Source organism: Balaenoptera musculus, chromosome 16 (genome assembly GCF_009873245.2).
Source record: "Balaenoptera musculus isolate JJ_BM4_2016_0621 chromosome 16, mBalMus1.pri.v3, whole genome shotgun sequence".
Lineage (NCBI taxonomy): Eukaryota > Metazoa > Chordata > Mammalia > Artiodactyla > Balaenopteridae > Balaenoptera > Balaenoptera musculus.
This window is the reverse complement of record NC_045800.1, coordinates 15,359,712-15,374,310: the sequence shown is the minus strand read 5'-3', so window position 1 is coordinate 15,374,310 and position 14,599 is coordinate 15,359,712. Positions and strand designations below refer to the sequence as shown.

At 37.2% G+C, this 14,599-nt stretch overlaps 1 protein-coding gene across 1 annotated transcript in view; it reads left to right on the top strand.

Annotated features, from left to right (window-relative positions):
* The window catches only part of ATRNL1 (attractin like 1), a 688,151-nt gene that overhangs the window by 111,461 nt on the left and 562,091 nt on the right, over nucleotides 1–14,599 (top strand). Inside the window, exon 10 of the mRNA XM_036829651.1 lies at nucleotides 3,771–3,925. Within this exon, the coding sequence (XP_036685546.1) occupies nucleotides 3,771–3,925 (155 nt within the window). The remainder of the gene's footprint in view (nucleotides 1–3,770; nucleotides 3,926–14,599) is intronic.

Sequence of the window (14,599 nt, the reverse complement as noted above, 5' to 3'; positions counted from 1 at the left end):
TTCTGTGTATGGAAAGATGCAAAGTCTAGGCTCATTGAGATCATTCCTTTGATGCGCACCTCAGCTATCTGGGGCCAGTATCCTGTACTTCTCATCCTGAGTCTCCTCAGGGTGCACTGTCCTGGGTGGCTGCAGTGGAGGGCATTCTGTTTCCATTCTGAGTTCTCAGGGCTCACCGTCATGGTTGCAGTGTGATGGCTCAATGGCTGCAACTTCATTTGTTTACCATATGGCAGGCAATATTTTTTATTCACAGTAGGAAACTTATTCCTACATCTTGCTGATGTCTCTCCCTGTATCCTCGTATTCTGACTTTTTAAAAAATTCAACACTTTTCATATGCCATCCCATTGCCTTCTGGCCTTTATTGTTTCTGATGAGAAGTCAGCTATTTATCTTATTGGGGTTCTCTTGTATGGGAAGAACCTTCTTTCTCCCCCTGCTTTAAAGATTTTACCCTTGGCCTTCAATATTTTTACTATTTTATGTCTGAGTGTGGCTTTTTCTGTATTTTTTCCTACTTGAAGTTTGTTGAGCTTCTTGGATGTGTATGCTAATGTTTTTCATCAAATTTAGGAAGTTGTCAGCCATTATTTATTGAAAAGTCTTTTACCTCTTCCTCCTCTGCCCTAGTATTCCCAGTAAATATATGCTGTTGCTGTTAATGGTGTTCTACATTTCGCATAGACTCTGTTCATTTTCCTCTGTTTTTGAATTGCAGGATCTCTATTGATTTATCTACTAGTTCACTGATTTTTTTTCTTGCTGCTTGCTGAAATATACTGTTGAGCTTGTCTACTAAATTTTAAAATTTCAATATTACACTTTTCAACTCCAGATTTTCCTTTTTTTGTTATTTCTCTTTGTTAATGTTTTATATTTGATAAGGTGTTGTCATATTTTCCTTTACTTCTTTAAACATTGTATTCTTTAAGTCTTTGACTATATTTATAATAGCTGCTTTAAAGTCTTTTTTGTTTCATCTGACATCTGGGTTCTCTTAAAGGTAGTTTTTTTGCTTGCTTTTATTCCTGTGTATGGGTCACACTTTACTATTTCATTGCATGCCATAATTTTCCCTGAAAACCAGACATTTTAGATAATATATTGTAGCAACGCTGGATCCTGACTTTTCCTTCCTCTCTGGGGCTGTTGTAATTTTATTTGTTTAGTAACTTGGCTGAACTCTTTTAGAGAAGTCTGTTTCTTCTTCCAAATGCATCCTCTGATGTTCCTCCTCAGATGGTACAGCCTGGGTATGCACACAGTCACCCTGGGATGATAGTAATTTTAGCAGAGCTCTTTGACTTTTTCCTCTGAGCTCTTTGTTAAGCTTTCTGCCTCTGTTTGTATCATACTCACCTGGTAGCCTCCACTAATTGCCAACTGATAGTTCTATTATTTTCAACAATGCTCTGGGGGCATAAATTGCTCCACAGTCTGAATTCCATTTCAAACCTTTTTCAGGGGTAGTCTTTGAGGCCAGTCTTTGAGGTTCTGACCCCAGTAAGGCTCTTATTAGCTGTCTTTTCCCCTGGTTCTCTCTGATAAACTTCTAGCTTGTCTATGTTTTAGCTTATTGTTCTCATGTAGCTATCTCTTAATTGCTTACAACCACTACTTCCATTGTTTTTGAGTGCCCTTAAGGCTTGAAGTTTGCCCCCTTGTACCAAATAAAGTCAAGTTCCCTTGAGACTTTTGGGGCTCTCCTTTTCTTAGGCTTCCTCTCCTTTTCTTAGGCTGTCTCTCCCCGTGGGAGAAAACCTCTATGCCCCTGCTTTGGAAATATAGGTGGGGTTTGTAACCTGTTCTTTCATTGACACCACTGTGTTATGTGCAGAGAACTGGATGGGTATGGTAGCCTTTGCTCTTCTCGGCTTGCCTCTTTTTTTTTTTTTTAATTTAATTTAATTTATTTATTTATTTTTGGTTGTGTTGGGTCTTCGTTTCTGTGCAAGGGCTTTCTCCAGTTGTGGCGAGCGGGGGCCACTCCTCATCGCGGTGCGCGGGCCTCTCACTGTCGCGGCCTCTCGTTGCGGAGCACGGCTCCAGACGCGCAGGCTCAGTAGTTGTGGCTCATGGGCCCAGTTGCTCCACGGCATGTGGGATCTTCCCGGACCAGGGCTCGGACCCGTGTCCTCTGCATCGGCAGGCAGACTCTCAACCACTGCGCCACCAGGGAAGCCCTCAGCTTGCCTCTTTTATCTTGGAACTGCTGCCCTATGAATTAGGAGTGAAGACTTTTTGGCCCTCTTGTTCTTAATCTGTGAGGCCTGGTGTATAGCTTCCACCCTGTGGGTGGTGGCTAGGTAGGGAATGAGGACTCGGACCTCGCATGCTTTCTCCTTGAATAGAGCTTCTGCCACTAAGAGTTAGGGGGCATGGGAAGTATTGGCAGTCTGTTGCTCCTGGTTGTATATTAATGGTCTGGACTAGGAACTGAGGGATGGAGGAGCGTGCTGTGCTTGACTTTACCAGCCTGTGGTTGAACAGTCTTGCCTAACTGGTTGTGTATGTGTGGGGAGGTGGCGGTGATGGGAAGAATGGGAGTTGGTAATGAGTAAAATATCATGGACTGTTGCTGTTCTTAATGAAATTTAGTAGATATTCGTGAGCAAATATTTCTTTATTTGTTGTTGCTCTTGGCAACATTTTTGAGATCCAAATTGTTTTTTTTTTTTTTTTTTTTAATTTTTACCAATTATAGTTCTTTCCCTGGGGAGATTGTTCATGGAACTCCTTATATTGACATTCTGGAAGTGAGTTCCGTATTCTTTAAGCATTAATTGGTATTATAATCTATAGCTTTTGAGATACTGTATATACCTTACTAACTATACTATACATACTATGTTTACATGTTGATTCTTTGTACCAGGGATTTATTTATAGAGTATTTATAAAGTACTGATTCATATTGTCATGAACCTTTATTATATATATATATCAGTGAATTCAGGTAAAATATAATTGTGAGCATATATTTGTAGTATTTCTCTCATAATTACACTTTAATTAAAAGAACATTTAATTTAATTTGAATGTTTCTCAAAAATGCAATGTGATTTTCAATTATACACAGTATGGGTATATCTCAAAAATAATCTTAAGCAACAGGACATACATACAAATTAATAAAAACTATGTGATTCCATTTTGTAAAGTACAAAGGCAGCAATAGAAATATTTGCTGTTAGACTCAGAATAGTGGTATTTTTTTATTTTTTGATCTTAGTACTGGTTACTTAGTTGTGTTCATCTTGTAAAAATTCATTGAGTGTTAGACTTATGATGTGTGCACTTTCATGTATGTTATATCATATTTAAAAACTTAGAAAGCATATTATGAGATCCATATGAGCCATGTAGTTTTAACTGAGTATTGTTCAGAGTAAATTTATTATATTTAACTTTATATTTACTTTGGTATTTAAAACTGATGATAATTTGGTCCTCTAGTTTAAAGGAGGCTTGTTTCCTACTTTTATAAATGAAAACAAAATTTCAAAATATAAATTATTATAAAATCATTAACAATTATGTTTAATATTGTGTTTCCTGAAAGCATTTTAAGGTACTATGAATCTCAAAATATTTTTTAAAAATATTGAAATTTAGAGGCCATTTATAAGTTGTTGAAAATAATAAAGCATGTTTTTTCACAATTCCAAGGAAAATTCTATATGCAAATTAGATCCTTTCTGTAATATATATAAAATCAGGGAGGTCTTTTTATCCTTTGTAATACATTTTTAAATTTTATCCTGTAGGACTATTTTGAAAGAAAGTGGGTTTGCCAGATACCTTCATTCAGCTGTTCTTATCAATGGAGCTATGCTTATTTTTGGAGGAAATACCCATAATGACACTTCCTTGAGTAACGGTGCAAAATGTTTTTCTGCCGATTTCCTGGCATATGACATAGGTATGTATCTGTTAGGACTGTACAAAGTAGGAAATACCAGAAATTTTTCATGTAGAGATTCTCAGATACATTACTTGATAGCATGTGTATATGTCATTTTAGAGAGAGAAATTCAGTGACAGATTATGAATGGAATTCTCTCCAGTTTCAGCATAGTAGTAGTATAGGGCAGGAGAAGAGATGAACTGAGGTGAGTCAGTGGTGGAGGCAGGGGAATTGAGAAATCTGGGTTTGAATGTCTTTTTGAAGGCTTTTATGTATTGTATACCTACATGAGCACTTTATCAGTCTATTTTGTTTGACTATTACCATATTAGTTTTGATAATGGATAGATATGGAGCATTAGCAAGTTTACATTACAAAGAGTAGGAACGCAAGCATTTTAGACTTAGTGGGGATGAGCAAAGATGCATTTAAATTAAACTCATCAGATATATTTACTCCACAGACGAAACTGATAGAATTAGAGAAAGGAATATAGAGATAGAAAAGCTAAATAAATAATATTTTGGGACAAAATGGAAACCCAGAACATATCTAGGAATGGAAGTAACTAAAGAAGAATCTTTACCAGGGAACCTAGAAATACAATGCATCTATACAACTCAATTTTAATTATGTTATCTATAGTCCTATCAATTTCTGAATAGTAAATGAATATATTTTTTGAAATACTAAATTTAGCTACCTGGTTGACCATTGTAGTGAAAACATTTCTTCTCTATATATCATGTTATAGATAAAACATAGCTGATATTTTAAATCTTTAGCAGTACTTAAGAGTACCTTTTATTGTGTAAAGTACAATAATAATCCAATTTTAAGCTATTAAGAAACATTTTGATAAATAAAAATAAGAGAGACCAAAGAATAACACGTTTAATAGATGTAAGAAGTATCCTTTCACTTTTAAACATCATAAAGGCACATAGTCTACTTTGGAAAATTATTTCAAGTGGCAGCATATAAAGAAAATTATGACTATTAATAAGCACTTTGATCTCTAAACTATTGTAAGCTTGTTTGGAAGGAAATTCCTAGTAATAAAGTTAGGCATGCTCTTTAAATTCTATGACTATCTGTCTGTGAGTAATCATTGAAAAGAATCCACTGTCTTCTGGATTTTTAGATCCTAAATAATTAAATATTTACCTTTTGAAATAATAATTTGAAGTTATGATTCATGATGAAAATGGGATTATCTTGGCTTTCAGAAGGCTTTTAAATCAGTGCCTGAGATCCAGAAAATCGGTTAAATGAAGTAGTGAATCTAGGCTGGCTTATTATGATCTTTCATTGCCAGGTTGGCACTGTCAACATATTATTTTGCTATGGTGATGAGACAGTATGCTTATTTCTCTGGAGATGGATGAACATTTTGTTTTTCTTCTAGGAATAAAAATCCTAGGAAAAGTGTAGAATTTTGTTGTAATTGTTAAAAATCCATGAAGTGAGATTTTGAACTTTTGAAAAAGATTCTTCAAGGAGCTTCCACCCAATTTCTGTATTTTAACGAGGAAATTAATGTTGAGCTACTTTGTAGCTGACATATTGGGAATTTATTTTTATTTCTTCCATATTGTTCAGGATTACCATATTTTAGGTTTTATGCATCCAAAAAGTTTACCAAGGTGAAAAACATTAGAGGTGTTAGTTTTTCAGAGAGAGAGAGAGAGAGAGAGAGAGAAAGGGTGAGCTCTCAGATTATCATTATTCTAATTGCTACTCTTAAGTGTCTTCTAAGAGCTAGGTATTTTACTAAGAGCTTTATTTACAATATCTGTAACCTCTCTAATAACCTTGTAACAAGGTTTTAATAAACTCATTTTCAGATTATTATGCACAAGAGTAAAAGGAATTTGCCCAAAGCCCTGCAGGTGGTAGATCAAGCTTTTTTTAACTCCTAAAGTGGTAGTCTTTCCTCTTGACTACACTGTGCTGTTTAGTCGGGTCCATTGTATGCTCTTCATTTTCGCAACAAATTACCAGACACTTTATGTTTAGTAAGGTTTCTTAATGCTGTGGAAAGATAGAAGCAAATATCAGTTTCATTTTTCAAACAAATTGTTCAAATTGGAGGAAGAATAACATAGTTTAAACAATGCTGTATTTTAACATAGGATTTTGTTTTCCCTGTGCTAACAACTAACAACAAAAACATAAAGCAATACAATCAAAACAGGATAAAGGTGTTTTGTTTTACCTTATTTGATTGTTTCTATGCAGTTCCCAATAAAGCCCCCCCTCCCCCAATCTGTATTTATTCTCCGGGGTTTGTAGCATCAAATGCTGAAATATTTTCTAGGGAAAATTATTTTTCTTATTTCAGAAAATGTCTTCCAAAATAATTGCTTTCCTTATGAAGTATATTTTTGTGGAAATAAAATATAACCATTGTATATGAATCAACCTGAAAATAGATCCTCTTGGGGGGAAAAAAGTTGTGTTGCTAGTTTTTCTCTTTTGTACAGTACACTGGGACTTTTATGGCATATTTAACTGGAATGCACCTGAAGATTTAGCTGATTGTGTTCTATGATGTTTAAACAATAAAAATATGTATGCTAATACTAATTTTTCATTGCTCTAAAATGTACTATTTCAGCCCTACTGCCATAGTAAATTTTATATAGCCAATATCATTAATCTTTGAGGACATAACCTTGCCTTCCCAGTTCTCATTATACTATACATGATCGATGTAGAAGGCATATAATGGTGATTTTCAAACATGGCTGTACCTTGGCATTCCCTTTGAAGGTTGAAGGGAGAAAAATCAGACCTCTATAACCTGATCCTCTTAGATTAGGCACTGGGTATTTATATTTTTAAAAAGTGACTCAAGTGCAACTGATAATAGAGCCAGGACTGGCGAATAAGACTGGATGGACTGTTACGTATACAATGATACGTTACTTAATGTTCTAGTTTGTAAATCTAGCTCGAAGACATTTCAAACCTGAAAATTTTATTAATATATATTTTGTTATTGTTAGTGGTATCATTATTGCACGTGATTCAAGATTAAAGTGATCTTTCTGGTAAAGATAGCCTTCTAGTACATAATGAGACTAAAGATGCAGTGGAAAAGCATGTCTCACTGAGTTGATCTCAGGTTATTAGACATATTTATAAAGCAGTATTTATTTATTTATTTTTGGCCGCGTTGGGTCTTCATCTCTGTGCGAGGGCCCTCTCCAGTTGCGGCAAGTGGGGGCCACTCTTCATCGCGGTGCGCGGGCCTCTCACTATCGCGGCCTCTCTTGTTGCGGAGCACAGGCTCCAGACGCGCAGGCTCAGTAGTTGTGGTTCACGGGCCCAGTTGCTCCGCGGCATGTGGGATATTCCCAGACCAGGGCTCGAACCCGTGTCCCCTGCATTGGCAGGCAGATTCTCAACCATTGAGCCACCAGGGAAGCCCCTAGACATATTTATACTTATAAACTACTTGACTGTGGAAAGTAGTGTCATAAAATTTAGTTTTCTAGGGTCAGTGGGAAAAAAAGGAATCAAGTAGTCTGTATATTTTTCATATCTCTTTAGTAAACTACCCATCTTTTTGGTGGTTTGATTGAAGATATCAACATTTACGAATGAGAGATTTTCCTGAATTGAAACATACCTTAAAATTGGATTGAATCTTGAGACAGTATTTCAGAATCATCAAATTAATAGCTATTATAGAATTTTCAGTAGGCCTAACATATTATTATGATACTTTTAATTACAAATGGTAGTTATTCTTCTTCAATAAGAAAATTTACCTAAGGGTAAGAGAATGTACAAGATGAAGGATAACTCATAGATACATTGATCATAATTTTTTTCCTCAAAAATATAGTAGAGTCATGAAAATGTAATTTGTTGAGTTAGATTATTTCAGAATAGGATAGGGAGTCAGATTTATATCAGAAATATATCTTGCAGAAAGCAAAACACTTAACTAGTTTATGAAACATAGTATACATGTTTTTGTACAACCCTGTAGAGTGATACGGGTGTGTGTGTGTGTGTATACACACACACACACACACACACACACACACAGTATAATGGATACAATTTTGTAAGGCACATAATTTCATTAAAAAATCATATTCAGATTAAAACATCTAAGTATTTAATTTTTTTGAACAATCCAGCAGAACTATAAAAATTCAAACTTGCTCGCTCTTCATGTTTATAATTATTTTTATTTTCTGGAGGTTATTTTATTGTCCCTCTCTTTGTTAATCAGTATTTCTCTCTGCGCTCTGTTAACTCCTTAGGGCTCTTCCTTGACAAAAGCAGCACCCCTTGCCCTGCCACCTGAAAAAACCCATTTGTTTCTTGGTCTGTAAGAAACACTCTTAAAATCATCATACCCTTTTTTCAATGAATTTAGCCAACTGTTGACTGTTTTAAGCTTTACTGTATCCTTTGCTCAAGGTTCTCTTTTTCTTTCTATAATAAACTATTGTGTAGAAGAAATAGTAGTTACTTCTCTTTAAAAAAGAGGCCAGTAAGTAAGGGAAAAAGCGACCTTTCGTTTTGTGAAAAGGGAGAACTAACATTCGCCGAAAGCTTCCTGTAATGTTTTGCACTTTACATATGCTTTATGATGTAATTCTCATAACATCTGTGTAGCGTGTACTATTATATTTATTCATACAGGAAGAAACTGTGATTTAGCATGGTTAGACCCAAACTTGCATAGGTTGTAAGATGGTGTATTCAGAATTTGAGCCCAAATCTAAGTTCAGAGTTCTTTTGATTCTACCACTGTACTATATATTGATGTTTTCCTGATTTAACAGGAAAAAAATTTGAAAGATCTTTAATTGGGAAAAAAGGCATATAATATTTGTTAATGTAGCATGACACTCAAGAAAATTAGTTTTATCAGTATATTTAATCAGTGACCTCAAGGTAGAGAATCAAGAAGAGTAACGAACAATGAATCTCTCTTAATAGATCTATAAGCATTTTGAGAGATTGTTTTGAATACAAAAATTGCTAAATAAAGATTCTTGAAATAGAATATACACTGAAAGAAAAGTGTTGAAACGTCTCAACAAAACCTCTGGGGAAGAAGGCAGGGAAAACAGTCATGAATATAGAATTAAACATCTAAAATAAAATATTAGCAAATAGAATTCAACAGTTTCAAAATTATAATAAACTATGACCAAGTAGGAATTATTCTAGGATTTCAAGTATGATTCATTATCAGGGAATCTATAAATATAATTTATTACCTCAAGACTATTTACTGAAGCCAACGGGAAATAACACTGTATGTTAAAACATGATAAAATCATTTCATTTAAGATTGATTGTCAAATAGTGGTGCCCACTTTGCCTGGCAGAGGGTAAGAAGCTAAATAAATATTTTTGGAATGAATGCCAGAGGACAAAATCCTGAGAGAAACTGTGGGTATGAAACTGTGGGTAGCAAAAGTGTGCACCTTTTAGAATAGTAAGATAAATTTTTACCTGGGGGAGGGGGACCCAGTGAAACATCAGCATTTCAGGGGAAGGTGGGGAAAGATTTTTGGCAACATCCAGAAATTTGGTTTTCTATTACGTAAGTATCCAAATGGTTAATAAAAGTTTTTCTTTGTATTCATCTAGTTTTGAGTCTTATACCTACAACATATGTGCTCTTTTTAGTGTATTTCAAATATGCTATTAAGACAGGTAAGAACTGGTGTTTCAAATGAAATATTAAAAGAATTTTAAAAATGTGTCTTTAAAGTATTATAGATGCATATTTTCATAGAAGAATATGAGTATTTGCAGAAAAATTAGCCAATGAATGTGCATTTTTCACCTGTACTATTTTATGCATAATTGATAAAATAAACCTGTCTCTAGATTTCAGCATATGTTTTTAATGTAATTATGTTGTCTCTCATATGTGAATAGTCCTAACGGCACAGTATTCTGATTGCTGAGATTTGTGTTTGAGAGAATAGTAACTCTTAATTTCTTGATCTTATGTTTATTGAGTGTATAAGGTTTTTAAATAAATATTTAGTGCCTTGTAGTACAGATTTTTTTAAAAGTCTATATTCTAGAGAGTATATTTTACTGTGGTCTTTATTGCTGTGTGGCTTTTCTGTCGGTATGGGATGGTATTTCTGTCAATTTTCATGATGTCAGTAACTTTGGAATTTGCTTTAGTTTGTCTAGCCTTGAACTGTTTGTGAAGTGATAATGACATGAGTGTTCTGGAAATATATTTTCTTCTTGGCAAAAAATATTATAGATTGCAGTCAGATGTTAATAATGTAAGAGACTTTATATTGTAAGAATGGAAAGAGACTATGTGTAAACAAATTATATTAATTTAATTCTGAGCTTTAAGGCATTTGATACCTTCTACATTTTACAGGAAAACTAACCTGTGTTTTACAGAGAATCCTGATCAAGTATTTGAAAACTCAGCAACAGAATTTATCTAACCCAACATTCTGTTTAGTCATTATTGAAAAAGCTGCAAGGGATAAGTGGAACGTGTATTTGCTGCAACTGCTCCTATGTTTTTCTCTTCTCATTCTGTTGAAAAATCCTGGCAGGTGGGCAAATATCAGCAAGCATGAAATGTCCCTATAGTTGCAAAAGTCGCTTACCTCAACTAGCTTTTCATAAGCTTGCAAGTTAAATTCTCTTCTTCCTAAACAATTTTGTGAGTTGAAAACAATTTGCCAGCTATTTTAAGACACTGTAGAGGAATATTCACACTTACTGTATTGTATCAGTCAGTACAGGTTATGTTAGACTGAGGTAACAAACAATCCTGTCACAGTTCTCTGAAAAGCAAACTCTGAGACAGAGTTTAGCGTTCAGGGTACTTATTAGGTCCTTGGATTGAACACCTGTAAAAGGGAGGGGAAGAAGCAGGATTGGGCGAAAAGTAAAAGTCAAGCAGACTTAACATCCTCAGCCAACTCCAGGACAACTCTGGAGTTGAAATGCCCCTCAGAGTTGTCCCTCTTTCGGATAAAACAGGTCTTGGTTGGTCATTGTACGAGGGTCACTCCCAGGACCCTGGGTGCGGAAGCTCTCTGTAGCTAAGGCAGTCTCTGCAGGGGCTGGCAGCTGAATGGTGTCCACTGATAAGTCCTTCCCTGAAGGTGTATTTAGTCAGCGCCTTTCCATGTTCATCACAATTCATTCTTTGGGCCACTCAGCCCGCTTCTTCAAATATATTTGTTAAACAACTCCTCCAGGATTCCAGTGGGCCTTTCTCCCTGGTGGGAGCCTAGATTATTGCTCTGGCTTTTGTAGCTGGTCTCAGGGCTGCAACTGATATTCACCATGTCCCTCATCCATTATTTTTTCATGTCTCTTACCCTCAGCTAGCACTTCTTCTGGTCTCTGTGTCTTACCTGGTAGCATGACCCACTCCCTCCCCCTTAGGTATTTGAGCTCCTGATCATCATATACCTTCTAGTCTGGGTTACTGTACTTGCCCATTTACCATCACACTTGGCAAAGGGATACCAAGAAACACCTAAATGGATCATCTGTGTCCCAAATATATTCCCCTGCCCTTATTTGTAACAGCAGTCCCTCCCTTTGATGGTCGGGGCCAATTACCCCTGCCAAGATGCTACTCCTTTTTTGCCTGCTTGCTGGTCCCTTGACACAAGGAGCCTGAAGTACCCAAGCGGCAACTGTAGCTTACAGTTAAATGGTTAATTGCTACTTCTTCTGCCAGAATATTTTTCCCTTTGGGGAATAGGACCTCTAATCCTGCAGAACCCAGAATTGCAGGATGAGGAGCACAAATTTCCCAACCTTGTAACTGAATATGAGGCCACAAGAAGTGGCTTTTACTCCCCGGTTTTTGGACCTATATATTCTTCCTATTGGGGACACAGCACTATTTAAAGGTCTTTAGTTCAGGTGTATCCTGCATCCTGGTGCTTCAGTTGTGCCTGTCAAAATCTCTGTCAGGTTGTGTGGTTTGGGATCCAGTGGATTTCATGGTCATAGGACCATTTCTGTACCTCCTTTTCTGTGAAGTGTGTCTCCTGATTACATGGGATCCCATGCTGGTTAATCAGACATTTCATAATTTCTAAGATAGTTGTGCTGGTTAAGACCCTGTGGGCAGAAAAAGCAAATGCATCCTCAAAATATGTATTCTTGTCATGATGAAATGTTGGCCCATCCAGAGTGGAAGGGGCCCAATGTAGTCAACCTGCCACCAGATGTCCAGTTAGTGTTCTTGGGGAATGGCCTTATCAGGGGATCAGGACTGATATCTTGCTGTCAGGTTGGACATTTAGTGGAAGAGTAACTCCATCAGCTTTTTTCAGAAGGAGCCCATGTTATTGCATTCCTGGATGGCCTCCATCTCTGCCATATGGCTACTTAGTTCATGTGCTCATTTCGTTGGCACCGAGGTGTCCTGTGATAGAGACTGACATTAGCTGTCTCAGTCAATTGTTTCCTGGTTGTTTAGCGTCGCTTCCATGTTGGATGCTCTCTGATGGCCTTTAACTTGTATCACAGAGATCTTCACATTTCATGCTCGTTCAAATATATTCATCCACATGTCTCTACTCTAGGACCTCCTTGTCTCTGATCTTAAATATTTCTGCTTCTAGGCTCCTGATCAGCCAGCTAGGTCATTAACTACTGCTCCTGGGCCATTTCTCTTTCCACACGATGTACATGAGGCACACTTCTCAAAGGCCTACCCAATTGGGAGGCTTTTTCCTTTTCTGCTGTTCTTCCAGGCCACCCCTGAGTGAAGCTGTCTTGTAAGTGATAACCATTTTTGAATTGTGGCCACGTACGAAGCTTACATATTTTCATTTTCCTCTTCTTGTTATCTGGGCACAAAGGATTCCTCATACAGCCATAGCTGTAAGATGCGGGATGGGTGCGGGGGCAGCAGGGGTAGATGGCACTAGGTCTGAGCTACCAGCTCATGCAGATTGCTTGTGCACTGTGCTCTTGCTCATGCTTCATCTTGGGTGCAGCTTCCACTTTATGTTCTCGTGATTATTGATGACAGAGACAGCTCATGATAGAAAACTCTGAACACATGGTCACCTAATAACCCACGTCCAGCACTCCATCTCTGCCAGGGCTCAGTAGTGTGGTGGGAATAGAGGTATAAAATTTTCAACTGCGGATGGCATGGCCTTTGACATGTGTGCTGGGTCTGCATTGGGATTCTTCCACAGGGGCTTTCTATATATTCCACATGCTTCTTTTTCTAACAGTGACTCCTCCAATAACTATAGTATCTACTGGGTCATGTGGCCCTAGTTGCAGGGCTGTTTGCAGTGTGTCCTGGACCTATAGCAGAGCTATTTTCTGCCCTGGCGTGTACTCAGAGCCGGCAGCCTTTGATATTTTCCAGTATATGGGCTTGAACAGTATTCCCAGGAATGGAATATACAGCCTTCAGAACCCCAAAAGACCTATCAGATGTTCGCTTTCTTCCTTGCAGTGGGAGTTGAAAGATGTAATAGTTGGTGTTTCAGTTCAGATGAGCTGTCTCAGAATGCTCTTGACCTCTAGACCCCTAAATAGCTTACTACATGGAAGGTCTCTGAATCTTTGTAGGTTTTATCTTCCACCCTTTGAAGCATATATGTCTTAACAGGGCCTCCACTGCATTAACTGTTCTTGTTCATCTGGCACTGTTAGAGTGATGCCATTAATGTAGTGGAAACATGAAATGTTCTGCAAGATGTCCAATTGGGCCAAGTGTGTTCTGACAAAAGTTAACATAATCCCAAGGCAAAATTGTGAATGTATCCTATTCTATTCCATATGAATGCATACTGCTTTTGGTCCTCTTTTCTGGTAGGGTTAGCAAAGAACACATTTGCCAAATCAGTGGCCATGTTAATCTGCTCTAACAAAGATACACATCTTGCGTGGTGCCTGCAGTTTGGGCTACTACTTGTTAGTGAGCTATTGTCATCTTCCAGGCCTTGTTTAGTTTACAGGGGCCAGATTGGTAATTCAAACAATTTGAGGGGGTACATTATCGAGCATTCTTTACATGCTTCAGGATAATACTAATTAATGCCATTCACTCCCTCTGAAATGCAACATTATTTTAAAACTTATTATATTATCCAGGGGGTAACAGTTCCAGAGGCTTCAACTTGATATTTTCCACTGTAACAGCCAAGGACCCAACGTTGGGGTGGTTCCATTTGCCAAGAATGTCTATTCCAATTATTAATCTAGGGACTTAGGACATGACCACTGCATAGGTCTGCAGACCCACTGGCTCATTTTGAGAAGAACCTTGGCCAGGATGCCATTAATTTCATCATTCCCATATTATCCCTGCTATAAAGAGAGGCCATGATGTGTCAGTGTCACCTCAGACCTTGTGTCCAGCAGTACTTGCAATGTTTGTGGTTGCTTTTTTCTCTAGGCTAGGGTTACCCAATGAAATGACCATTGGTACCTTTGAGGAAGAACTAGGGACACTATTACCATGTATACTTGCTGTGGTATTACAGGGTCCTTCCTCCTGGGCCCCAGACTTTTAAATGTATCAGCTCTGGATTTAAAAAGTGGCTCAAATCCAGAAATTGAGCAATGAATTATGACTTTTTATTGCAGCATCTGCCATCAGCTTTCTGATCGTTTATCCTTGATTTCTTCTGATGATATAAGTTAGGTAGTACCCTTGTTGGCTGCCCATC